Source organism: Rana temporaria, chromosome 4 (assembly GCF_905171775.1).
Source record: "Rana temporaria chromosome 4, aRanTem1.1, whole genome shotgun sequence".
Lineage (NCBI taxonomy): Eukaryota > Metazoa > Chordata > Amphibia > Anura > Ranidae > Rana > Rana temporaria.
Genome location: NC_053492.1, coordinates 234,604,500 through 234,632,422, shown reverse-complemented (window position 1 = coordinate 234,632,422; position 27,923 = coordinate 234,604,500). Strand labels below are relative to the sequence as shown.

Below are 27,923 nucleotides of genomic sequence, written 5' to 3'. Positions count from 1 at the left end.
TTCTACATTGGGAAGATGGCTACATGGTGATGCCAGATTCTGCCAACCTTAATACTAGCAACAGTTAAACTTACAATTATTAGGACAATTGCATAATATTTTTTATTTAGTTCCTTGGAATTCTACTTTAAAACTTTTCTAACAGGTGCCCTTTAATGCCATATATTACTTAGAAATTACTAATCTTATGCATTACCTTTACATGGCAAGAAGACGGTCTAATGAAAGAAATTAGGGGGGAAAAAAATCCATAAAAACAGTAGACGCTTACATGAGTCCGTGATCCTTGCAGGTCTTTTTTTTTTTTCGTATTTAATCTTTTTTTTTTTTTTTTTTCCTTTTATAACAAGGTCACAGGAGATTATCATACAATCAAATACAACCATACATTACATTAGTCTAAACATAATGTCTCTTCAGAAGGCAAACAAACACAAATCCAAAAGCATAGTTATAGCCAATTAGTTTTCCATCCTATTCTTAAATACCTTCATTATCAATTTGCCCTACTTTGTCTGCTCCTCTAATTCAAAGTGTATGTACTTCAAGCACCTCCTCCCGTCTGTTTCCCTGTTATCAGTATACCCTTACTTATCTAACCCCTTAGGTGGGGATCCCCCAAACTACACAGCACCAGCAGAAACCAAGTAGCAAAAACGTAAACAAAGACAAAAAAAAAAAACAAAAAAAAAAAAAAAAAAAGAAGGGGGACCCATATTCCTCTCTCTCTCCTTCCCCCCCCACCCATCTCATACATCCTCTCCAGCGTCCAGACTTCCCTACCTTCAACTAACTTCTAATCAATTGGGCTTCTTCGCCTCTCATCCCTCTTCTGATAGTCTCCTCCCCTCTTCTGTATATATAAACTTATTCCAACTTGCCCATGTTTCTACGTACTGTTCCCTTCTGTTCCTAGACGAAAGCATCAAGTCCTCCATAGCTCCAGATTCCCTGACCCTATTAAGCCATCTCGCTACGGAGGGAGGTCTGCTATCTCTCCACTGGAGACTTATTCCCATTTTTGCTGTATTTATCAGATGTCGGAGGACCGACTTTTGATACTCCCCTACTGGAATCTGTGAGCTATGGAGGAGAAAGAAGGCTGGGTCATCTGGAATCTGAAATTTCGTAAATTTTTGTCCTATTCTACGCACCTCCTTCCAGTAATCCTTCACCTTTACGCAGTCCCAAAATATATGTCGCAAGGTCCCCTGCTCCAGCCCACATCTCCAGCAGTTCTCTGAATTCTCATTAGAAAGTTTATGCAACTTTACTGGAGTGTAGTACCACTGCGACAGTAATTTATAATTGCATTCCTGGATACGTGTTGATACAGATGAGTATAACGCCAGAAATACTATTTGTTTCCTTTGGGTCTGTGAGAAGGTTATCCCCAGATCTCTTTCCCATTTAATGATTCCTGGAAGAACAAAATCCTCCCGGGGAGCATTCAATATTTTGTACATTTTAGATCCCACTCGCTGTATTGGTTCTTCCTCATCGCAATATTTTTCGAATTTTGTCAGTGGCCGCTGGAAATTAGAAGGGTGTCCCAAAGTGCTTAGGAAATGTCTAGTTTGGAGCGCCTGCCAAAAACTTAACTCATACTCTCCCCCTACCCTCATTAGGTCAACAATTGATGGCCACCTATCTGTTTTCAAAAAATGTGATACCTGGACTTTACCCCTCCCTTTCAAGTTGTTATAAATTGCTCCGGACATCCCCGGTGTAAATCCTGGATTCCCCAGTACCGGGCATAGGGGTGAGTATTTAGATGAAAATTTAGAGTTTTTGCATATTTTAGCAGCGACGGACAAGGTCGCTCCTATTAAGGGGTGTTGCTTCAACTTACTTGGTAATGATTTATAGCACGATCCTAACAGGTGCCCTTTAATGCCATATATTACTTAGAAATTACTAATCTTATGCATTACCTTTACATGGCAAGAAGACGGTCTAATGAAAGAAATTAGGGGGGAAAAAAATCCATAAAAACAGTAGACGCTTACATGAGTCCGTGATCCTTGCAGGTCTATGCCAGACAGCAGCAAAATCACCTTTAACCTAGAAATGTTCGTTTCATAAAGGTGTTAAAAAATAAAATAGGAGGCTTCAACGGCTTCTTGTACAATAATTGCCTTTATGTGAATTGACACAGTCTGAATATTCTCCCACAAGTTAGGTCGTGCAAGTATATGTGAAAAAAAAAAAAAGAAGGCATTTCCTTAAGTTACACTTGAAGTTCCTACGTTTACAGTAGCTTGATGGATGTACTTTGAGTGTATATGTGAAACTAATGTACCATACTGTCTAATATCAAGGTACAATAGGAGGTCCCAGGGAATTGCATGACCATACTAAAGAACAGTGTCACAGGTCTATTGCTATTACACAAAACTTATAGAAAAACACTGAGAGAATTATATATATATATATATATATATATATATATATATATATATATATATATATATATACATACACACACACACACACACACACAATATATAATAAAAGTCTACACACCCCTGTTAAAATGTCATGTTTCTGTGATGTAAACAATTTAAAAAAAAGATAAAATCATTTTAGGACTTTTTCCACCTTTAATGTGACCTATAAAAACTGTACAAGTCATTAGAAGAAAAAAAATGATTTTTTTTGGAGGGGGGATTGGGTGGGGAATAAAAAATAAAATAAAAAAAATGTGGTTGCATAAGTGTGCACACCCTCTCAAAACTGGGGATGTAACTGTGTTCAGAATTAAGCAATCACATTCTAACTCGTGTTAAAATAGAAGTGAGTACACAACAGTGTTGCCAACCGTCCGTATTTTTATGGACAGTTCGTAAAAACCGGCACGTTTTTTTTCCCTGTTCGTAAATGTCTGTGGTTGCGGGAATGTGCCAGTAAAAATAGCTGTGATCGGTTCGGCTTGGAACTGCGCATGGAGATTGGAGGCAGGGGTTATGGGAGGCAGGGGTGATGGTGGCTGCGGTGGCACCGCAGAGGGGGATGGAGGCAGGGGGTGTTGGTGGCACTGCAGACGGAGATGGTGGCACCGCAGAGGGTGGGGGATGGAGACAGGGGTTGTTGGTGGCACCGCAGAGGGGGATGGAGGCAGGGGACGATGGAGGCAGGGGGTGATTGTGTCACCGCAGAAGGGGGTGAAGGCAGGGGGTGTTGGTAGCAGAGGGGGATGGAGGCAGGGGGTGATGTGACTAAATCATTTGCCCTTATTATTATTATTATTATAATATCGAAAATGACAAAAAAAGAGATTTTTAATACAGCTTACCTGTAAAATCTTTTTCTTGGAGTACATCACGGGACACAGAGCGGCATTCATTACTATATGGGTTATATGGAGTACCTTCAGGTGTAGACACTGGCAATCTTCAAACAGGAAATGCCCCTCCCTATATAACCCCCTCCCATAGGAGGAGTACCTCAGTTTTGTAGCAAGCAGTATGCCTCCCAAAATGGTCCTCAAAAGAGGGGTGGGAGCTCTGTGTCCCGTGATGTACTCCAAGAAAAAGATTTTACAGGTAAGCTGTATTAAAAATCTCTTTTTCTTTATCGTTACATCACGGGACACAGAGCGGCATTCATTACTATATGGGATGTCCCAAAGCAATGCTTACAATGAGGGGAGGGAGAACATCTCCAAGACAAAAGGATTTAATTTAGAGATATACTCAAATCATAATAAATCCAACTTATTTGAGAAAAATAATCTTAAATTTTAAATTTAACTCAAAAAAAGAGGAGCCCCCGGAATCCGAGGGTCTCAAACTGCAGCCTGCAGCACTGCCTGCCCGAAGGCAGTATCAGTATTCCTTCTTACGTCCAACTTGTAGAATTTTGTAAATGTGTGGACAGAAGACCAGGTTGCCGCCTTGCAAACTTGAGCCATAGAGATCTGGTGGTGTGCTGCCCAGGAGGCGCCCATGGCTCTAGTAGAATGAGCCTTTAATGATACTGGAGGAGGCAACCCTTTCAAGCCGTAGGCCTGAGTGATCAATTGCTTAATCCACCTAGAAATGGTGGACTTTGCAGCTGCCTGCCCCTTCTTGGGCCCATCCGGCAGAATAAACAGCACATCTGTTTTCCGGATCTTCTCTGTAGCTTTAAGATAGGCCTTCATGGCCCTGACAATATCCAAGGTATGCAGCAACCCTTCCTTTCTGGAAGTAGGTTTAGGGAAGAAGGATGGTAATACCAAATCCTGGTTCAAATGAAAACTGGATATGACCTTCGGTAAGAAGGAAGGATGAGGGCGGAGAACGACCTTGTCCTTATGAAATATAAGATATGGTTCCTTACAGGATAAGGCTGCCAGTTCCGAAACTCTTCTTGCGGAAACTATGGCAACCAAAAACACCAACTTCCTTGTCAGTAGAACCAAAGGAACTTCAGCCAACGGCTCAAACGGTTGTTTCTGTAAACTCGACAGAACAAGATTTAAATCCCACGGGCAAAGCGGGGATTTAACTGGAGGTTTAATACGTAAGACCCCTTGAAGGAAGGTCTTAACCAGCGAGTGGGTGGCCAGTGGCCGCTGAAACCACACTGACAGGGCAGAAATCTGTCCTTTGATTGTGCTTAATGCCAATCCTTTATCCACTCCTAGCTGGAGAAAACTTAAAACTCTATCTATGGTGAACTTGCGAGGAAGCCATAGCTTGGACTCGCACCAGCCTATATAGGCCTTCCAGACCCTGTGATAAATCACCCTAGAGACCGGTTTCCTGGCTCTGATTAGGGTAGAGATTACTTTCTGAGACAGACCTCTACCCCTGAGAATCAAGGATTCAGCTTCCAGGCCGTCAAATTTAGATGCCGTAAGGCAGGGTGGAGGATCGGACCTTGCGATAGCAGGTCTGGCCTTAGAGGCAGAGTCCAAGGGTTTCCCACTACCATCCTTAGGATTAGTGAGTACCAAGCCCTTCTGGGCCATGCTGGAGCTACCAGGATAACTGGTATGTGCTCCACCCGGATCCTGCGCAGCAGGCGGGGTAGTAACTGGAGCGGGGGAAACGCATAAAGAAGCTTGAACTGATGCCAAGGGCAAACCAGAGCATCGGTTCCGCAGGCCATCGGATCCCTTGAGCGGGACATGAACCTGTCTAGCTTCTTGTTGAGTCTCGATGCCATGATATCCACGTCCGGCACTCCCCATCTTTGGCAGAGTGCTTGAAAGACTAGTGGATGCAGAGACCATTCCCCCGGCCATAGAGTCTGGCGGCTTAAGAAGTCCGCCTGAAAGTTGTCCACTCCGGGAATGAATATTGCCGATATGCAGGGCACATGAGCCTCTGCCCATAGGAGAATCAAGCTCACTTCTCTCTGAGTGGCCTGACTCCTGGTCCCCCCTTGGTGATTTATGTATGCCACTGCCGTGGCATTGTCTGATTGAATTCTCACCGGGAGCCCCTGCAATTTCGACGTCCAAGCCCTGAGGGCTAGTCGAACAGCTCTGAGCTCCAAGATGTTGATGGGTAAAAGCTTCTCTGGCTTTGTCCAAATACCTTGGCGAGTGGAACCATCCACAATCGCTCCCCAGCCCGTCAGGCTGGCGTCTGTGGTCACTATCTTCCAAGCCACTGGGCTGAAAGACCTCCCCTTCAGTAGATTCTGAGGGTCTAACCACCAACACAGACTTTGTCTGACTCTTGATGAGAGAGGCAACGGGATATCCAAGGCCTGTGGCCTTCTGCTCCATGCTGACAGGATGGCTGCCTGCAGGATGCGAGTGTGGCTCTGGGCGTATGGCACCGCCTCGAAAGTAGCCACCATCTTGCCTAGTAATCTCATACATAGGCGAATAGTCGGTTCTTTCTTGCTTAGAACCAGTAGGATTAATTCCTTGATGGCTTTGACCTTCCTCAGAGGTAGGAACACCCCTTGTTGTTCTGTGTCTAATCTCATGCCGAGATATTCCAACTGCCTTGTGGGCTGGAATGCTGACTTCTCTCGATTTAGGACCCAGCCGAACCTCTCGAGGTATTGGACCGTGAGGGCCACTGCTCGTTCCAAGCCGGGAGACGAGTGGTCTATGACTAGGAGGTCGTCCAGGTATGCTAGGATCGTGACCCCTTGGATCCTTAGCTTGGCTAGGATTGGAGCTAGAACCTTCGTGAACACCCGGGGGGCCGTAGCCAACCCGAAGGGAAGCGTCACGAATTGGAAATGACGCGAAGCCACCATAAAGCGTAGATATCTTTGATGTGGCTGATAAATTGGAACATGAAGGTAGGCATCCTTTATGTCTATGGACGCCATGAAGTCGTCCTTTTGGAGTGTGGCAGCTGCTGACCGCACGGATTCCATCCGAAATGAGCGGACTTTTAAGTATGCATTTACCATCTTTAGGTCCAAAATTGGCCTGACATCTCCATTGGGCTTTGGGATGATGAATAGGTTGGAGTAGAAACCCAGCCCCTGTTCCAGGACTGGTACCTCTACTATCACTTCCTGGGAAAGTAGATGATCTAGAACCGACATTAATGCGGCTCCTTTCTCCAGATCGTTTGGAATCCTCGACTCCTGGAAATGAGGAGGAGGAAACCTTAGGAATTCTAGCTTGTAGCCTGTGGCCACGGAAGACCGTACCCACTCGTCGGGAATGCTGGCTTCCCAAATCTCCGAAAAGAGTCGCAGCCTTCCCCCCACCTTCGTGGGTGGGGGCGCCCCTTCATGAGGTAGACTTGGGGGCTGGTTTTGCCGGCTTGCGAAACCACTGCCTCTTGCCCCTAACAGCCTGTCCTCTTGATCTGCTGTTGAAGCCAAAGTTTGTTCTTGCAGGAGGCCGTCGATACTGCTTGGCATTAGAGGGCCCCTGCCCAGGGGAGGACTGTCGTTTAAACGCAGGCCCCTGAACCCTCTTCTTAGTTGGCAAGAGAGTACTCTTGCCGTTTGAAATGGTCTGAATGTATTTATCTAAGTCCTCTCCGAAGAGCCGTCCTCCATGGAAGGGAAACCCTGCCAGGAGCTTCTTGCATGGGGGCTCAGCCTCCCAGCTTTTTAACCATAAGAGTCTTCTCATATGGATAAGGGATAATGATAAACGTGACGCTTGTTGGATAGAATCCTTGATTGCGTCTACCGTAAAACATATGGCTTTAGGGACATCCGAAAATTCTTCTGCCTGCTCGGCAGGAATAAGTTCAAGCATTTGTTTAAATTGATCCGATAAAGCTTGAGCGACTCCAATCGCAGCCACGGCTGGCTGTACTACTGCCCCTGCAGAAGTGAAGGAGTTCTTAAGTAGGGCTTCCAAGCGTCTATCAACTGGATCTTTGAAAACCTGTACGTTTTCTACAGGACATGTTAACGATTTGTTAACACATGAGATGGCTGCGTCTACTGCAGGAGAAGCCCATCTCTTGGAAAACTTTTCTTCCATAGGATATAAGACAGAAAATTTCTTAGGTGGAAAGAAAACCTTGTCTGGTTTGTTCCACTCTTGGAACAAGACTCCCTCTAAGAGAGGATGGATCGGAAACACAGCCCTGCTTTGAGGCGCCCTCAGTGAGCCCAAAGCTGAAACCGTCGATACCTGGAGATCTGGTACAGGCAGGTTGAATGCCTTATGGACCAAGTCCGTCAAGCCCTGAATCCACCAGCTCTCCCTCAGGGAGACTGCCCCAGACTCCTCTGTATCCGGATCTTCGATCCCTGAACCTACTTGGTCTCTGTCCAATAGGTCGTCCAATTCCCCAGAGGAAAGGACCTCCTCTTCCGAGGGTCCGCGCACGGGTGACGGAGATCTATTCCGCTTACTACCCCGCATGGCTGCGGCTATCATTTCTCCCATGCTTCTCCGCATCTCATTTAAAGAGGCGAGTAACACCTCCTCCGTGACCACCTTAGGGTTGGGTTGACTCGCGTCAGCTCTAGCCCCAGACCCCGATGGCCCAACGGCTCCCTGTGGGGAAAGCAGCGGCATAGCTCTATCCGAGACCTCAGACTCTGCGGGGGAATCCCCACCTTTTGTACCCTCTGATCTTGATGCCATGGTACAATACCGAGGTACACCTGCTACTTATTGGTACCTGGGACTTATAATAGTTAAATGCCCAAACACCTGTTTGGGGAATAAAAAATGTTTCCTCTACCCTAGATGACACTTTTTTTTTTTTTTTTTTTTTCAAAGAAAAACTTTTCTTTTTTTTTTTTTTTTTTTTTTTTTTTTTTCAATCTAGGCAAGAAAAAACATTCTATCCCCCTGAGTAGTATTGCCAAAGAAAAGACTATGAGATGGAAAAGAAAACCAGCCTATTCCTAGGCTAAACCACAATCTTCTGAAGACTGTAGTATTCTTTCTGGCCACTGTGTGTCCTCAGCGCCCCGTGCTTCCCTCCAGTCCTTCCTCCCTTAAGCCAGAGAAATGAATGAGCTGTGGCATCTAAGGAAGGGCCGCCCCTTCCTTTAAACCACTGACCCGCCCTTCCCCCCCAGCTAAAACGGCGCCAAATGCGTCTATAACACGTGCACGCGCACCGCGCGCGCGCCCGCGACGGGGGGGGGGGGTTGGGAGGAAGGGCCTCTCTGTTCCTGCAGCCGCAGGCCTGTGAACACACGAGGAGGTCAGCGTTTTGCCTGCCTTGCAGGCATGAGGGAGAGGACTGGATAGAGCATCGCCTGGAGGCTTGCAGGTAAGCATAGCTCTCTGACACACACATACACTTGTACATAAAAGGCCCCACTCACAGCTTTTCCAACACTACCAGGGAGGTCACCTTTTATGGGGAAATATAACATATAGAGCCATCCTATCTTCATGATATGTGACTGGTTTGCCAGATGCAATGCATAACCTTAGGCATGTCCCCTGTGACCTCCCAGAAAAAACTTGCTAAGAGCCAAGCCCCGCAGGTTTTTCCCCTTACTTACCTGCTCCATGCCGCAGGACTTTGCCAAGCAAGAGGTCCAATCTTCCCCCATCTCCGTGGGGATGTCTAGACCTTCAGGCCCTGGGAACCTTCTTCTTCCATGAAGGATCCACTGTCCTGGGCCCATACAGCACCCTGGCAAACAGAAAACATTAGGCGCCCCAAAGGTTTCTAAGTTCTGGGCCCAGGGTCCAGCTCTCTTAAAAAGAAAGCATTATGGGCTATACCCCAAGGGTTTGGGGTCCGGTTACTGACCACTTTAGCGCGCAGGCTTTTTTGGACAGAACCGGTAGCTCACCTAATCCCAAGGATGCGGAGGCAAGCTAAACCATGACTAACACCTAAGACACTGGCGTAAAAACTGAGGTACTCCTCCTATGGGAGGGGGTTATATAGGGAGGGGCATTTCCTGTTTGAAGATTGCCAGTGTCTACACCTGAAGGTACTCCATATAACCCATATAGTAATGAATGCCGCTCTGTGTCCCGTGATGTAACGATAAAGAAATATGTTTTTTTTATCTTAATATCTACCTTAACCACTTAAGGACCGTCTAACACCGATATACGTCGGCAGAATGGCACGGCTGGGCACAATCACGTACCTGTACAAAGCTCTGTGACCGCGGGACCTGATCGCCACCGGAGTCCCGCGATCGGTCCCCGGAGCAGAATAACGGGGAGAGGTGTGTGTAAACACACCTTCCCTGTTCTTCGTTGTGGCGCTGTTATTGATCATGTGTTCCCTGATATAGGGAAAGGCGTCACACGTACAGCCCTGCCCCCTACAATTAGTAACACATATGAGGTCACACTTAACTCCTTCAGCGCCCCCTAGTGGTTAACTCCCAAACTGCAATTGTAATTTTCACAGTAAACAATGCGTTTTTATAGAATTTTTTGCTGTGAAAATCATGTCGCAGTCACAAAAAAAAAAAAAAAAAAAAAAAAAAAATCGATAAACGCTTATTGCGATTTTTTTACCAAAAATGGGTAGAAGAATACGTATCGGCCTAAACTGAGGAAAAATATATTTTTTATATATATTTTTGGGGGATATTTATTATAGCAAAAAGTAAAAAAAATATTGAATTTTTTTCAAAATTGTCGCTCTATTTTTGCTTATAGTGCAAAAAATAAAAAGCGCAGAGGTGATCAAATACCACCAAAAGATGCACTATGCTATAGAAAGGGGAGCCAAGCGAACATTTTTCCTGGTCTTGCAAAACATGTGAACAAGCTGTCCTTGGTTGACAGGCCCCAAACAAAAGTAGTTAGTTTGCCGGAAGCACAGAGCCGGGTGACCAAACGTCACACCGTTTTAAACTGGGCTGATCTTCATTAAACATAACCTATTTTATCTGCATTTTTTAGTGGCTGCAGAAGCAAGCAGCGCTCCACAAGTTCTTAGTAAAACTCCATAAAGCCATCACCGCCATCATCTAAGATCTCTGATCTGTAATGTATAGAGTTAAACTTGAACTTAACTTCACTCCACAAAAATGTTCCAAGCTCATAATTACTTCTGCAATTTCTGGATTGAACATACAATTGGATTAGATGAAGTCACACTGGAATGGAAGATGATTTTTTTTCTTTAATCCAGTTCATCTACTGAATTTCTTTCCAATAACAAAATATAATAAATGATCCCTCTTAATTAAAACCTGAATCAAAAAATAAATATATAACTGCATCATATGGTATTTGTGTACAGGTACTCCATTCCTCACTTAACAACCAGGTTCCGTTCCAACAACCAGGTCGTTAAATGAGGAGCCACAAGTAATCAATATTTTAAGCATTCTTAACTACTGTACTGTATTGTGAAAGAAAAAAACTCCCGCTCAACAACATTTTCATTTGCAAAAGTACAGAACACAAATGAAAATTCTGCTGTGCAAATTGTTGGCTCTATATAAATCCTGTATAATAATAATAATCTGTACTTCGTACATTTTAAGAAGCAGAGGATATGGATAAAGTATGGTAAGGACTCATGCCCACAGTCCCATTCTCCAGTACGGATTAAACAAACTAGCATATGTTTGTGCTTGGGAGTTCCTGGTTCGGCATACAGCCATCCTTGGACAAGGATATACAGTTGACAGTTTTAACAATGACCGTTCTGGCCCCATTCTCACTTGTACAACCTGAAAGTCGTGCGACTTTGACGCAATGCCTATGCAATCCTTAGGTCAATGGAACTCAAGTCGCATCAAAGTCAAGCCAAAGTAGTGCAGGCACTACTTTGAAGTCGGTGCGACTTGAAGTTGCACAGATACTAACAGTTCTCATTGGAAATCATGGGCTACGGCTTGACATTTGACTTTGCAGTCCCAAGTTGCAGGACGTCGCACAAGTGTGAACCGGGCCTAAGGGGTTTTGCACATATTTCCCTTTTTTTATTGGAGTCAAGGGTAAAAAAAAAAAACACACACACACACACACACACACACACACACACACACTCTCCATTTAAAAAATGATTTTAACCCAATACATATGAAATTGTGCATATTTTGCATTCTCAGTTTAGAAACTGTCCATTTTGGTTTCAGTTTTTGGCCAAGTGCATCAGGAATTTTTGGTTTACCATTAATGGACAGTGTGGCTCAGCCCCACACACCACTCCCTCGTCACAGGATTCAACTGACAGCAGCAAAAGCGAATGGCTCCCGCTGCTATCAATCTGCCCAGTGAGAAGGGAGAGAGCAGAGAGCTGCTTCTGTCATACACAATGCTAGATTGAGATCAGGCTTGGGTAAGTAATACAGTTTTTTTTTACCATAAAGCAGTTTTAAAACCCCCTACATATACCCAAGTGAAGTGACTGGCCTAAGATGATACACAGATATGAAAAAAGTCCGAACACACCAGTTAGAGTGGCAGTGGGATCCCGGATGCTGGAGCACTCCCAGCACTGAAAAAAAATACTCCACCCACAGTACAAGTAAAGTCCCAGCTTGGGAAGAGAGCAGATCTGGAGAGTGTGATCAAGTAAGCGATCACCATTGGTAGATGGGAATTCATTTTCACTGCTACTGACACACAGGAGCTTGCTACCACGTATACCATACACGTTCATCTTTTCCATGTATTGTGTATTATATGCTTTTAATTATTTATCTTTTTCCCCCTTTTCTTTATCATGTATTGTTATAAATAAAATATAACTTTTTATACTTATTACTTTCCATTGTGCCTCCAAGGTCCAACCTTGGGCTATTTATATGCCCCATCGCTCTTTGCTTAAACAAATCCCCATACGGACGTGGCCATAGGAGTGTTTCATTTATAATTTTCTACCACTCTAAGTTCATATCACTGAAATAGCTTTGATGTAAGCAAACTGCAAAACATACAAAAAGCTTCAAACGCAAGTAGTAATACAAGACTATTAAACACAACCTTCGGCTTTATTTTTTTATCTGCTCAGAATGAATACCAAGTCATTCATAGCTCACTTTTCCATTAATGTCAGACACTTGTAGTGAAGAAATGGACAAGGCTACTACAGACTTAGATCCAGCTATGACACAATATGATCAACATAGAAGCATGACAAGTCACTACTTCCACTATGTCAGATGCTATTCAAAGAGAGTAAATGTCTGGAAAGGAACTTTGCCCTGACACTTAAGCCATTATAAAAAAAACACATACAAGTCCCCCTATAACCATAAATATAACCTTAAAGCCAAACTCCGGGAAAAATCTATAATATCCCTACCTCCCTCTAGCTGTTCCATTTGCCCTACATGGTGAAGTCAGATATACACACTGAGTCTCCCCTATCCCAGGCCCCTTACTTACACCTTTTCTTTTTGGTGAGGACTACCAGTCCATCACAATACCAATAACCTTTGCAGTCTGGTCCCCTTCACTACTCACAGTCTGTCAGCAGTTGTCTGGACCCTGAGAACCCCTTTGCCAACTGGCAATGAAAATTGTCAATGCCAGGTAGTTATGTGGACATCTAGGAGGAAGAGCCCCTCTAGGAACTAAATGAAGAGGAGAATGACCCCACATTGGTTGATCACAAGATGCTTAAAGTGATGCTAAAGTCTTGTGTTTGTTTTGTTAAATATAACAAACATAGCACCGTATTTGCCGGCGTATAAGACGACTGGGCGTACAAGACGACCCCCTAATTTTCCAGCCAAAATGTTGGTTTTGGGATATACTCACCGTATAAGACTACCCCCTTCCTACTAGTCATGCCTCGCCTCACGGTGCCACCATTACATGACCAGACCATGTCCCATTACATGACCAGACCGTGCCCCATTACATGACCAGACCGTGGGGTTGAAGTCTCCATCAGGTTTTATTTCCTTCTCTATCCACTCCTCTGTCCTGGTAACTCAAACTTTTCTGTTGTCACCAGAAAAAAGAGGTGGGGATAAATATAATAATCGGGGCACCTGTTCCTTTGACAGCTCTATGAGATGGAAATTCCACTTATTTGGGGGAGATTTTGGGAGAGTTAAAATAGAAACCTCCCCAATGGGACAGACAGCAAACAAATAACCTTATAGGATTAGTACTCCCCTCCCCCCAAAAGAAAAAAGTTTTGCTATAGATACAGGTTCTATAGAAATATTTTAAAAATGGTACAAATCAGTTCCCATCACAATTACACCCGATAGATTAACATATGGCATTGAAAAATGCATTTAATATTATAAGTCTCAGCAAAGATGGCAGTAAATGAAAAAAGGCAGACATCACAAGAACCTACCACGATTAATGTTTTTCTTTAATTAAATCACGGCATAAGTGCTAAAAAATAAATCTAAAATGTTGATTAGTGAAGCAGGCAACATTTAACTTTTCATCAAGATAGCGTTCCAGTATCAGTCAAGATAGAAAAATAAAGTTAGAGCGCCATCTGCTGACCATACAAGAAAAAAAAAAAAAAAACACATGCAAATCCAATATTTAGTAATGAACACCTGATCGCATGTAGAATACAATGATTTAGTATAGGTGCCACCATGAAAAAAGTAATATAGGGGGATTCATGTAAGATGTGCCTTTCATGCACATATATTTAACTCTCAGGTCTGGTGGGCCTGAAGTGATTTCTAAACTCAAAGTGTTTTTTTTTTAACTTAATGCATTATTTGCATTAAACCCAAAAGAAAACATTATATTTCAGCTTACCAATCCTTAGAGGTAATGGCTATATTGGTTTCCTTTTTAGGCTCTCTTTCTTCCATGTTCATCTGGTGATCTAGCCAGCAAATCAGTTTTTTACAGCACAAGTTCTCCAGCAGAATGTATCAGTTTATATGAATGAGAAAAAAAACAACCACTGGCAAGGGTGAATAAAATGATCAGCTTTTTTATCTATTCATACAAAAACCTATATCCCAAATGAAAAAAAAAAGTTGCTGTAACGGATTATATAAAGTGTGAGCTGGTGTTTGGCATCAATTTGTTAAGTGGTTCCAAATCTTCTAATCCATTTAACATTCCCCTTCCCAGGACAACAATGCTGCTGTCTGCTGTGCCTCCTGTGCTCATTCATTCTGAGCTGTGTCTCACTAATACAGGAGGTGTGTTACTGGCCAGGTCACCAGGTGAAAAAAAAAAAAACTGTATGTAGCCACCACATCCAATGATTTGTAAGCTACAATACAATACATTTATGATTTTGGGTTTATTACTGCGTTAAAGCGGGAGTTCACCCATTTGTAAAAAAAAAAAAATTCTCCCCTTAGCTTCCTGCTCGTTCGGTCTAGGGGAATCGGCTATTTGTATTAAAATATGAGCAGTACTTACCCGTTTTCGAGCTGCATCTTCTTCCGTCGCTTCCGGGTATGGGTCTTCGGGAGCGGGCGTTCCTTCTTGATTGACAGCCTTCCGAGAGGCTTCCGACGGTCGCATCCATCGCGTCACTCGTAGCCGAAAGAAGCCGAACGTCGGTGCGGCTCTATACTGCGCCTGCGCACCGACGTTCGGCTTCTTTTGGAAAATCGTGACGCGATGGATGCGACCGTCGGAAGCCTGTCAATCAAGAAGGAACGCCCATTCCCGAAGCCCATACCCGGAAGCGACGGAGAGGATGCATCTCGTAAACGGGTAAGTACTGCACATATTTTAAAATAAATAGCCGATTCCCCTAGTAAAAACGAGCAGGAATCTAAGGGGGAAAAGTGCCCTCTAAGGGTGAACCCCCGCTTTAAGTAGGGTTGTCCCGATACCACTTTTTTAGGACCGAGTACCGATACTTTTTTTCAAGTACTCGCCGATACTTTTTTTTTACTGTGTCCCCAAATGCAGCCATGTCCCCCCACAAATGCAGCCATGTCCCCCCCACAGATGCAGCCATGTCCCCCCCCCATATCCAGCCATGTCCCCCCCCCATATCCAGCCATGTCCCCCCCCCCATATCCAGCCATGTCCCCCCCCCATATCCAGCCATGTCCCCCCCCCATATCCAGCCATGTCCCCCCCCCATATCCAGCCATGTCCCCCCCCCATATCCAGCCATGTCCCCCCCCCATATCCAGCCATGTCCCCCCCCCATATCCAGCCATGTCCCCCCCCCCCATATCCAGCCATGTCCCCCCCCCATATCCAGCCATGTCTCCCCCCCATATGCAGCCATGTCTCCCCCCCCATATGCAGCCATGTCTCCCCCCCCATATGCAGCCATGTCTCCCCCCCCATATGCAGCCATGTCTCCCCCCCCATATGCAGCCATGTCTCCCCCCCCATATGCAGCCATGTCTCCCCCCCCATATGCAGCCATGTCTCCCCCCCATATGCAGCCTTGTCTCCCCCCCATATGCAGCCTTGTCTCCCCCCCATATCCAGCCTTGTCTCCCCCCCATATCCAGCCTTGTCTCCCCCCATATGCAGCCTTGTCTCCCCCCCATATCCAGCCTTGTCTCCCCCCCATATCCAGCCTTGTCTCCCCCCCATATCCAGCCATGTCCCCCTTACCTGCATCCCGCTGCCGCCGACTGCTTAATACGCGTGGGGAACATTACAGCTATCATTTGATTAGCTGTAATGATTCGCGCCGCGCTGCGTATAGACACTCCCCCTTGCTCGGGATTGGTCAGTTCACCCGAGCAAGGGGGAGTGTCTATACGCGGCACGATTCATTACAGCTATTCAAATGAAAGCTGCGATGTTCCCTGAGCGTATTAAGCAGTCGGCGGCAGCGGGGATGCGGCGTAACGGCGGTGGCGTAGTATTCTATTTCGGTATCGGGGGTATTTGCGGGAAATACTCGGAATCGGTCCCGATACTAGTATCGGTACAACCCTAGCGTTAAGGTAAAAAAAAAAAAAAATTCCCACCTCCATTCCTGAACACTTACCTGACTCCTCTTACCCATCCAGCACTATCCTGGCTGCAGCACCGCTTCTCATTTCATGCTTTCACAGGCGACACCTCAAGCAGTAGGAGACATAGACTCCCGCTGCTGTCAGTCAAACTCCTGTGAACAGGGAGCTGGGACGTGGCTTACTGGTGCTGTGTGTACCTATAGAGCGTGCCCACGTGGGTGCCCCTTTAGCACCTGGTTTACTGAGGGGACACCCGGAGGAAAGATAACCAACCTTTATCGCTTTTACAAAAAAAAAGAATTAAATTAAAAATCGGCCCATGCACTGAAAATCACAGCCCTGTTTTTAAAACCCCCTGTAATGCTCGCAATGACAAGTACTCATTGGTCAGCCCCGTCAGGTTTTTTTTTTACCCGACGGGAAAATAGAGAACCTGCTCTCTATCTTTTTCAATTGGAAAAAGGTCTAACGGAGCACACACGTGGTTGGGATTCCCGACCAAAAGCTCTCATCGGACTTTTTCCAAACGGGAAAACCGATCGTGTCCACAGGGCATTAGGCTTCTTCTGGTATGCGCTCCAGAAGCAAGAAGTGCTTCTCAATAGTCTGCGCAGTCACTTGCTAGCATCATGATGGAAAATCAAGTCTGGGGGTGTATATTGTGGTGCATGGACTATTATACTGGCAGTGCTGTGGGGTTAATTTACTACAGACAAATAGACTGTGCACTTTGCAAAGTTGTGCTCTACAAGAGCGATTGCTCCAGAGCCCAGTAAACGAGGGGAAGCTTTCCTGACATTAATCATCCAATCATGTGCAAGCAGAAATGTTTTTTTAAAATTTTCCTTGCATGCGATTGGGTATTCTTTGCAAAGTGAACCTTTACCTCATTTACCAAGCCCCAGAGCAACAGCACTTTGAAAAGTACACAGTCCATTTATCTTTAGTAAATCAACCCTTCGGCATCACATCTGCCACGTGCAGCAGTGGTCCTGAAGGGTGTCCAGGATATTTGGAGTTAGTTCACCTTTTCGTGTGTTGCCACACCATATAAGGTTGTCTTCTTATCAGGCAACGTGTATGAAATATACAAGAGCTGAAAAAAACATTTTATACACAAGTGTTAGACAAAGTAATGACACCTTTACATCCATAGCCATTTAAAAGCTTCCTGACCAGACCAAATGTATACGTTTTGAGGTATAGCAGGTTAACTACAACTTTTCACCCATTTTGCATACTTTGCAAAATGATTTTTTTTTCACAGAATATTAACAAATATTAATAATATACTGTATAGATTGAGAGTAGAGAAAAGGACGACAATGTTTTCACTGAAAAAAAAAAAAAAAAAAAAAGGTAACACACACACACAAACCACATTCATTTCTAGTTCTTAGAAGTCCTTACACAATGTACCTGCAGGTTTCATGTGGCATACATCTGTTCTGCAGCCCCACAACATTTGGTCAATCTGTTCTGAATGAAATGCATAGAACCCCGAACATATAAAAGTGTACCGCTGAATCATGAATTATAAACAAATTAAAAAAAAAAAATCATTGAATCAAACATATAAAGTGCATAGTTAAATGTCCATAAAATAAGGTGAAAAAAAGTTTTTTTAAAATTACATCTAGTAGAGCCAGCATACTAAGGACATTACATTTCGGCAGGTCATTTTTTTTTTCTCGGTACATACCTTTATATCCTGATGTTGTCCAGGGCTTCCGGGTTCCGATGACTGCGGGACTGGGCGTTCCTATCCTTCCGTTCGATGATTAACGTCTTGTGAAACAGGTGCCCTTTCGCACAACGCGCGTCACCAGATGTCTGGAAATAGCTGAGCTGCGAGTCGGCACTATACGGAGCCTGCGCATTCAGCTCTACACGGCGGGCGCAGGCGCCGTATAGTGCCGACTCGCAGCTCGGCTATTTCCGGAAATCTGGTGACGCGCGTTGTGCGACAGGTCACCTGTTTCACAAGACGTCAATCATCGAACGGAAGGATAGGAACGCCCAGTCCCGCAGTCATCGGAACCCTGAGGCTGGGATAGGAACGCCCAGTCCCGAAGTCATCAGAACGCGGAAGCCCTGGACAAAATCCGGATATAAAAGTAAGTACAGAGCAAAAAAAAAAAAAAAACTGCCAAAATGAAATGTTGTTACTATTGTACTATTAATGTAAAAAAAATGTTTTTAGGGTGAACCTCCACTTTAACAACCAAGGACATCTTTGACTTTGTGCTGTGATATCTGAATGATACCTGCAGCTACAGTCATTAATTAGATATCAGTCTTCAGCCAGCGATTCTGTGCACGATAAGAACGATCAAAGCGGCAGTTCCGCCACTTGATTGCTCTTATAGGCGGCGGGAAAGGACGTCTCCGCCCCCCCCCCCCCCCATCCGGTTCTTCTCCGGGCTCTCCCGTACCATCGGGGGCCCGGAGAACGAATCGGCCGGCGCTGGCTGGGAAGCATAGAGATGACTGGTGACCAAATGGTCACCAGTCATCTCTATGACCGTCGGAGGCCCAGCCGTGACATTATGACGTCACGCCCGGTTACCCGGAAGTAAACAAAGCCGCAATCGCGGCTGTCAGCATGAGATTGGTGAATTTTTTTTCACAATCTCATGCTTGTAAGCCTAAAGTAGAGATGTGGGGTCTTATTGACCCCAGATCTCTCCATAAAGAGGATCTGTCACAGTGATTCCTATTACAAGGGATTTTTACATTCCTTGTAATAGGAATAAAAGTGTAAAAAAAAAAATAAAAAAAATGAAGTAAAATAAAAATAAAATTAAAAAATATATATATATTTTTTTTTAAAACACCCCTGTCCCCGGTAGTTCGCGCTCAGAAGCGAACACGCAGGCAAGTCCTGCCCACATATGTAAACTCTGTTCAAACCCCACATGTGAGGTATCGTCGCGTGCGTTAGAGCGTGTGCAACAATTCTAGAACTAGACCTCCTCTGTAACTCGAAAATAGTAACCTTTAAAAAAAATTAAAGCGTCGCCTATGGAGATTTTGAAGTACCGAAGTTTGGCGCCATTCCATGAGTGTGCGCAATTTTAAAGCATGACATGTTAGGTATCTATTTACTCGGCGTAAAAACATCATCTTTCACATTATACAAAAAAAATTGTGCTAACTTTCCCGTTTTGTTATTTTTTAATTCATGAAACCATTTTTTATTTTTTCCCAAGAAAAGACGTTTGTAAAATGATTGCGCAAAGACTGTGCGAGAAAAAAAAAAGTTTCAATGACCGCCATTTTTTTCCCTAGGGCGTCTGCTAAAAAAAAATATATATAATGTTTGGGGGTTCTGATTAATTTTCTAGCAAAAAAATTGTGATGTTTACATGAAGGAAAGAAGTGCCGAAATAGGCCCGGTGGGCAAGTAGTTAAAACAGTGAAAATTCCACAAATGTATGTTGATTGATGAACTACCACCAGTATATATACGATTTCACAATTGCATTTTTTTTTCTCAAACAAATGTTTTTATTGAGCAAATGTAAAAAACAGCTTACAAAACTCCAGAGCATATTCATAATTGAAATCACAAGGGAGAGTACACATATAACATGACACTACATCAAAAGCCACTCATTATTGTAAAGTCCCCTACAACCATCTTTTTTGATATTTGTTTTTATTTCATGATTCAGTGCTGCACTTTTATATATTGAGTTTTGTGCACATGCACATTGGGGATGTGATCAGTGCTAGCAGCTGGTCTTTTGAATAAAACACACACACACACACACACACACACGTTTCTAGTACATATACAGTGTGGAACCTTAGATTAGAAGCATAATCCGTTCCAGGAGAATGCTTGTAATATCAAAAGCAAGTTTCCCCATAGAAGTCAATGGAAATGAAGATAATTCGTTCCACATTGACTTCTATTGTATGCAGTACCGATTTGGCCAGAGGTGGGGGGCGCCGGAGAGATTCAGAAATACTTGGAGACCGCTCGGAGCTGCTTGGGAGCACTCAGAAACAGAGAAAGAGAGGTTCGGAAACACTTGGGAACGGAGTATATTTCCAAGTGCATCCGCCCGGTTCTGAGCGTTACCAGCGCCCCCCGCACCTCTGGCCAAATGCGGTACTGCACACCGCAGAGGCTTGAATCCTGCTTGTTTTGAGACAACACTCACAAACTAGGTCAGAATTTTAAAAAAATTAAGAAATAGCTTGTATTGCGAAACGCTCGTTTACCGCGTTACTCGCAATCCGAGGTATATAGTTACTTTTTGTTTTTACGAAACTCGCAAGACTATCACATATTTATAACCCTATTCTATTTGATCCATAATTTACAAATGAACTCCAGAAAAATATAAAAGACACATTATTACAGATCTATAGTTTTTTTAAAACATCACTATATGTAGATTTTTTTTTTTAAACTGCAAGCAACACAAGTACCCAAGTTTGACTTGGAGATAGTCTCTTGCATATCAGAGCTCAGACTAAGGGGAAGAGAAGCAGTGCAAGGAGCATACTGATGGGGGGGATGGAGAGATGAGCTCATACATTTACCAATTCTCCGTTCACTGTCAGGGGGTTGAAAATAAAAAAAAATAAAAACACACGACAGATCCCTGCATCAACACAATCAAATTATGTTGTTGCAAGGATCTTTCCCGCCGAGACGTATTCTGATTGGGGGAGCTCCCCGAACGCCAACATACACCGATCATCACTTGTAGCCGATGGCTGAAAATGCTGATCGTATGCCGGCTTTCCAGAAAGACCAACTTCTGTTGAGCAAATATGCAGAGCAAAAAGTCATGTGTACTGGACTCTCTATATCTGGTCTCCCACAGTACACAGAACATGGAAATGCTAATATTATATTTTTTTTAGCAAACAAACTGCTAAATACCCTTTCTCATCAGTAGTATATAGAAGTCTTGTGACTTCTATCAGTATCCATCTAAGCACTGCTTAAAGCTTGTAAGTGGAGTTTTCATTCTCTTCTGACTGTCCTATGAGACTGCACGACCCCTGACTTTGTCTGGAGAGTGATGATTGGTCCTGTGGCGATGACATGCACTCTCCCAAAAAATGTTTTTAAATTTGCAATACACACCTGAGAATGTGCAGAATGCCTCCTAGGGCTCAGTACCATCAGGATTTTACGGTTGTCGGTTTAGTAACACTTTAATGCTTGCCTCCAGATACAATAGTTGCACTCAATATTTTAAATCATAGCTCTATTCTTTAAAGAATCATTAATATTGATTGGCGATTTGCTTTTTAAATTCTTTGTATGTTTTACATAAAAAACAAAGCCACTTGTTATTTTTAGCAATTTTTAGAAAATATATATTTTTCTGACATACCATCACATTTGTTTCAACAGAGATAGCCTGTATTATGGAAGAACTAAGGGGCAGATCCACAAACATCTTCCCCGGCGCAGCGTATCAGAGATACGCTACGCCGCCGTAACTTACTTGTGTTATCTTCGAATCCTTAAAGATTTTGCGCCGTAAGTTACGGCGGCGTAGTCCATCTCTGGCGGCAGAATTCAAATCGGCGATTAGGGGGCGTGTTTCATTTAAATGAAGCGCGTCCCCGCGCCAAATGAACTGCGCATGCGCTGTTCCTAAATTTCCCGACGTGCATTGCGATAAATGACGTCGCTAGGACGTCATATTTTTTTAACATAGACGTGAATTACGTCCATCCCGATTCACGGACGACTTACGCAAAAAAAAAAATTTGAATTAAACGCGGGAACGACGGCCATACTTAACATGGCAAGTCTAACTATACGCCGCAAAACACCAGCTTTAACTATACGCCGGAAAAAGCCGACTAGAGACGACGTAAAAGAATGCGACGGTCGTGCGTACGTTCGTGGATCGTAAATAGCTCATTTGCATACTGACGCGGAAAACTACGCGAACTCCACCCAGCGGACGCCGAAGTATTGCATCTAAGATCCGAAGGCGTACGCCTGTCGGGTCTAACCCAGATGCCATCGTATTTTGGTTTGAGGATTCAAACTAAAGATACGACGCGGGAAATTTGAAAGTACGCCGGCGTATCAGTAGATACGCCGCGTACTCTCTCTGTGGATCAACCTGTGTCTCAAGCATCTGTTACGGAAACATATCGATAGGGCTAGCCACATTACAATTGTTACTCATATTTTTCACTGACTCTTGGCATAGATACATACCTAAAAGCTCCCAAGGTGGCTCGTAGCCCTAGTTCTTACAGTTGTGCTCAAATGTTTGACCCAAAATTCAACCCATGTAGCCGTTTTTTTTATAACCAAAAGACCAGTAGGATACAAGGGAAGGGAGTCACCGCTCCAGGTGGATCTTTAGTAGACAATTGGAGGAACCTCCCAGGAGTCCAAGGTGATGGCAATGCACTAGGCAAACATGGAAATCGATGGACAGCCGCACTCCGGATAAACTTAAAGCGGTGTTTCACCCTGCAGAACAACTTTTTAGCATAAAATTCGGCATAGTAGCGCGAGCTACAGTATGCCTGTCTTAATTTTTTTATCCCCGTACTCACAGTGTAATCGTACATAGTAGATTCCGACTGCCCGCGGGGAATGGGCGTTCCTTTCAAGAGGTAGCGTGATTGACGGCCCACTCTGGCATGTCACGCTCCCCGAAGACAGCCGGAGTAGGTCTCGCCTCTTCACGGCACCTGCGCACAGACTATGCGCAGGCGCCGTTAAGAGCCAAGCCTATTTCGGCTATTTCCGGAGAAGCGTGACGCGCCAGAGCCGGCCGTCAATCACCTTCCGTCTGGATTGGAACGCCCATTCCCCGTGGGCAGTCGGAATCTTCTATGTACGATTACACTGAGTACGGGGATAAAAAAATTAAGACAGGCATACTGTAGCTTGCGCTACTATGCCGAATTTTATGCTAGAAGAAAAAAAAAATTTTTTTTTTTTTTATAGGGTGAACCCCCGCTTTAAGGAAGTTGTCTTTATTGATAAAAGTAAGACATGTACATCCAAAGATACAGCCACATAAGGGGACAGCCGACGCGTTTCGCACACAATTAGTGCTTAGTCATGACTAAGCACTAATTGTGTGCGAAACGCGTCGGCTGTCCCCTTATGTGACTGTATCTTTGGATGTACATGTCTTACTTTTATCAATAAAGACAACCAGTAGGATGCAGGTGTGGCCAGTTCCAAGCATGTTATTTGAGAATAGAAGTTTTTTCAATTTACATTTATGCGCAAAAGTTTGCATATCCTGGCAGAAATTGTGACATTAATATTGAAAATATGACTGATCATGACAAAAAAATGGTCTTTTATTTAAGGATAGCAATCACATGAAGCCATTTATTATCATAGTTTTTTTTATCCTTTTTAAACAATAAACAGAAATGAAAAAAAAAAAAGTTTACATACTCTGGAATGTTTGGCCTTGGTAGAGACACAGAAGGTGGCACACACACAGGTTAAAATGGCAATTGAAAGGTTAATTTTCCAAATTTGTGGCTTTTTAAAATCACAATTTGTGTATGTGTATAAATACAGACACAATTTTGTTAGCTCTCACATGAATGCACTATGCAGGCTAGACACTGAGCCATGAGGAGGTAGAAAAGAACAGTCAAAAGACCTGCATAACAAAGGTAATGAAACTTTACAAAGCTGGAAACACGCACACACACCATTACTAAATTTAAAGAAACCTATCTTACCATACTTGTCTCTCAGGCCAACAGTACATCGGAAGACACCTCCAAAAGCTACATCCTCACCAAATATTACTGCAAAAAAAAAAATGAAAATTATATTAAAAATGAATTACAGTCTTGCCCAGCCAACACTGATGACGTTTTGTGCACAACAGTTTGGGCTATGCAAAAAGATTTGTTTAAAACTATGCCAACTAGTATTTTTTTTTTTTTTTTTGAGCGGCATGCTTTGCAAAGGTTATTTGCTTAAAAGGAATACGATTTCCTCCCCCCCCCCCTTTTTTAAACAATAGTTTATACATTTCTAAATTGACATTTGCCACATCCAGCTCCATTAGTAGGTAACCTTGAGTATAAAAATAGATTAACATTAACCATTAAATACCAAATGTTTAAGAGCATAAAATCAATTTAAGTCCCATCTTTCCCTTAACTACTTCAATACCAGGCACTTATCCCCCTTCCTGCCAAAGCCAATTTTCAGCTTTCTGCGCCGTCGCTGTTTAAATGACAATTGCATGGTCATGCTACACTGTACCCAAACAGAATTATCATTTTGTTCCCACAAATAGAGCTTTCTTTTGGTGGCATTTGATCACCTCTGCGGTTTTTATTTTTTGCTAAACAAAAAAAGACCGAAAATTTAGGGGGAAAAAAAGTTATGCTTTTGTTCGTTATAAAATTAAGTAAGTTTCCTCCTTCACTGATAAGGCGGCACCGATGAGGTGGCACTGACGGACACTGATAGGCTGCAAAGATGGGTACATATGGGTGGCACTGATAGGCGGCACTGCTGGCCATTTATTCGTGGCACTGACCCCACAGGTATCCTTGGTGGCAGTGGTAGGCATAGTGGGTGAGCACCGATTGGCAGCTGCCTGGGCACAGATTTGCATTCCCCTGGTGATCTAGGGGGCGCATACCTGGTGGACCAGTGTGGATGGCCATCCTGGTGGTCCTGGGTGGGATCCGAGGGGGGGGGGGCTGCGCTGATAAGCAAACAATCAGCACAGACCCCCGTCAGGAGAGCAGCCAATCGTCTCTCCTTTACTCACATCTGTCAGACGCGAGTGAGGAAAAGCCGATCAACGGCTCTTCCCATTTACATTGTGATCAGCCGTGATTGGAGACTCTTTACTGAGATTGGTGTGTCAGACTGACACACCGCACCACCGACCACTGTGATGCGAGCCCCAAAGGACGCGCGGTGGCAGTTATCCTGCTGGACGTCACGACGTCCAGTCAGGATAACGCAGCCACTGCCCGGCCGTCATTTTGCTATCAGCCGGTAAGTGGTTAAACCATTACTAGCACACCAGTAGAGGGAACTAGAGGAATTTCGAATTGAATTCAAATTATTTCACCTAATTCCTGACCATGTAAACCAAAAGGTCTTGATTTCTACGCTTCAAAAAAAAAAAAAAAAAAAAAAAACACAACAACCACCAAATATTACAATCCTGTATGTATGTATGTATGTATGCACACACACACACACACGCGCATTATATATATATACATATACATATACACACACACACACACACACACACACACACACACACATAACCAATTCCCGCCTGGCATATAACAAAATGAAACCCCAGGAGGTGATCAAATGCCACCAAAAGAAAGCTCTATTTGTAGTTTTGGTACAGCGTCACATGACAGTGCAATTGTCATTCAAAAATTTGATAGAGCTGAAAGGTGAAAATTGGACTGGGCGGGAAGGAAGGGGGGGATGGGGGAGAGTCCTGTATTGAAGTGGTTAAGAGAGAAAAATTCTAAATCTGAAAAAAGAACGCAACAATGTTAGTCCATTTTTTTTATATAAATGTGAAAGATGATCTTTATTCTAACCCCCAAAAAAAAATTGTGATTCTCATTTTTTTCCAGAATCGTGCAGCTCTATTCTTTAGCAAAGAACATAAATTCCACATTAAGAATTATGCTACCAAAATTTGTGTGTGCTGTAGATTGCCTTCAGCATTGGTCATGTTTCTTCTTGCTGGAGGCTGCCGTTTCGCTGAAGTCCAGAGCCCCTGAACAGCAAATCATAAAGCCGCCTAAATCCATTGATTTAACAGTTTCAAAAAACAGTTACATTGATGGAATGCCAGGATTGCTATGCTGTTACTTTTGCTTATGTCCTCAGTCAAACCATCAAATGGCTAAAATGATACCATGTGCAACACCATGGCAGTTGCAGATTAAACAGAAGCAGCATTACTTTGCTGTAAAGGATAGGAGGGTTTAATTCCACTTTATTGCCGTCAGCAGATCAGACCTCTACAAACTCAGCAGTGTCTAAAAATAGAGAGCAACTGAGCATGTGCAGAGCAGGGTGAAACTCTGCGTTACTGGATTTTAAATAGTACTGTATAGAAGCCCTCAAAAATTGAAGGGTGGGCCGAGTATGGGAGCCGATCGCAAAGGGGAAGAGAGAAGAGCAGGTGGCCGGATGATCAGAGCGCTGAGGAACATCGCAGCTTTCATTTCAATTGCAGTATGTTCCCGCTGCTCGCTGTCACATATAGCCCTTACTCCTTGTCCAGGGACTTTGATAGACGGATCACACATCCAATCCCAGGACGTGCGACATATAAAACAAAGGATTCCCGGCCAGGAATGTTTTGCTATCTGTGCCCCTGTTCAGAAGATGTTACCTCACGTTCTGCCCCAGAGACAGCTAGATTTGGAACATTTAGGTTTGTTGTGGAAACCGGGATTGGTGATAAAGCTTCAGTGGAGACACCTTTTTCCCACAACTCTTACAGGAGTGAATTTCCCTTCATAGGAGTAGATTTCGTTCATAACACGGATGTTTGTAACTCAGGGACTGCCTATATTAGACTAAATAGCAATGTTTTAATCCACCACTGTCGTGCCAAGTCTAATAAAACAGCTTATATGGTAAATTGTTCGGTTTCTTTTTTGGATTTTTTTTTTTTTATTTTTCCCTAATCTTACACATTTGTATTTTTTGTCACTTTTCAGAATGCTGCATACCCCTTACCATTTTTTGAAAACGACTTGTATTTCAAGATGAGACACCGACACTATGCCATGATGCAAATGTGTACTTAATACTACAGCCATGCCAAACCATTACACAAAGATTTGATTTACCATAGGCACATAGACTGTTCATTTTCCAAGAAGAGTTACTCTAGCTTAGTGAATGTGGGGAAAAAAATAAAAAATAAATGTGCAGAGAAAATTTATAAAAATTATATATAGGTTTTTACTTGCGCATGATTGGATGATAGAGGTCATATGAGGGATCAGATGAGGTTTTGTACTGCGTTCATGGGTAGGCTTTTTTTAATTTAAAAGACAGGGATAGTTTACACAAAAGGAAGAGGAGATTTATACTCCTATATAATCAATAGTGTGAGGAAATTGGTCTGGATTTGAGAGTCCGTAAAGAGGAAGTAATCCCTGATGGGCATTACTTCCTCTTTATTTCCCAGCAAAGGTAAAGCATAAATGGGTTACTATGCATCACATAGCAGCCCATTATGTGTCACTTACCTGAAACCGAAGCCTGCGATGTTCCCGCTGTCCCCACTGGCAGCAAGCGTTCATCGTCATCTCTCTGCCTCCTGGGGCCAGGAACTCCGGCACTGTGACTGGCCGGAGCCGCCAGTCACGGCATGACCCCTTTAGAAACAGCACGATCGCCGTTTCTAATTTGCGCCTGCGCCATAGTCATTGGTGCACAGCTCTATTGTAAATATCTCCTAAACCGTGGAGGTTTAGGATATATTTTCAGCACCTACAGGTAAGCCTTAATCTAGGCTTACCTGTAGGTAAAAGTAGTTGTACGGGATGTATAACCACTTTGAATTTAAGAAAAATGACTGATAGTGATAACAACTTCACCCCCTGCACCCAGTATCAGTATTGGCTAATTTTAGCACAGGTCAAAAAAATTAGAACAGATATTATTCTACACTTCTGATTAATTTATGCCTAGGGAGCCGTCTGGGGCCCTACAGCCAACAAAACAA

The 27,923-nt window shown here is 43.6% G+C and overlaps 1 protein-coding gene across 1 annotated transcript in view; it reads right to left on the bottom strand.

The window, feature by feature from the left end:
* The window catches only part of BCKDHB (branched chain keto acid dehydrogenase E1 subunit beta), a 237,392-nt gene that overhangs the window by 197,333 nt on the left and 12,136 nt on the right, over window positions 1-27,923 (bottom strand). The window contains exon 3 of the mRNA XM_040350008.1: window positions 23,914-23,982. Within this exon, the coding sequence (XP_040205942.1) occupies window positions 23,914-23,982 (69 nt within the window). The remainder of the gene's footprint in view (window positions 1-23,913; window positions 23,983-27,923) is intronic.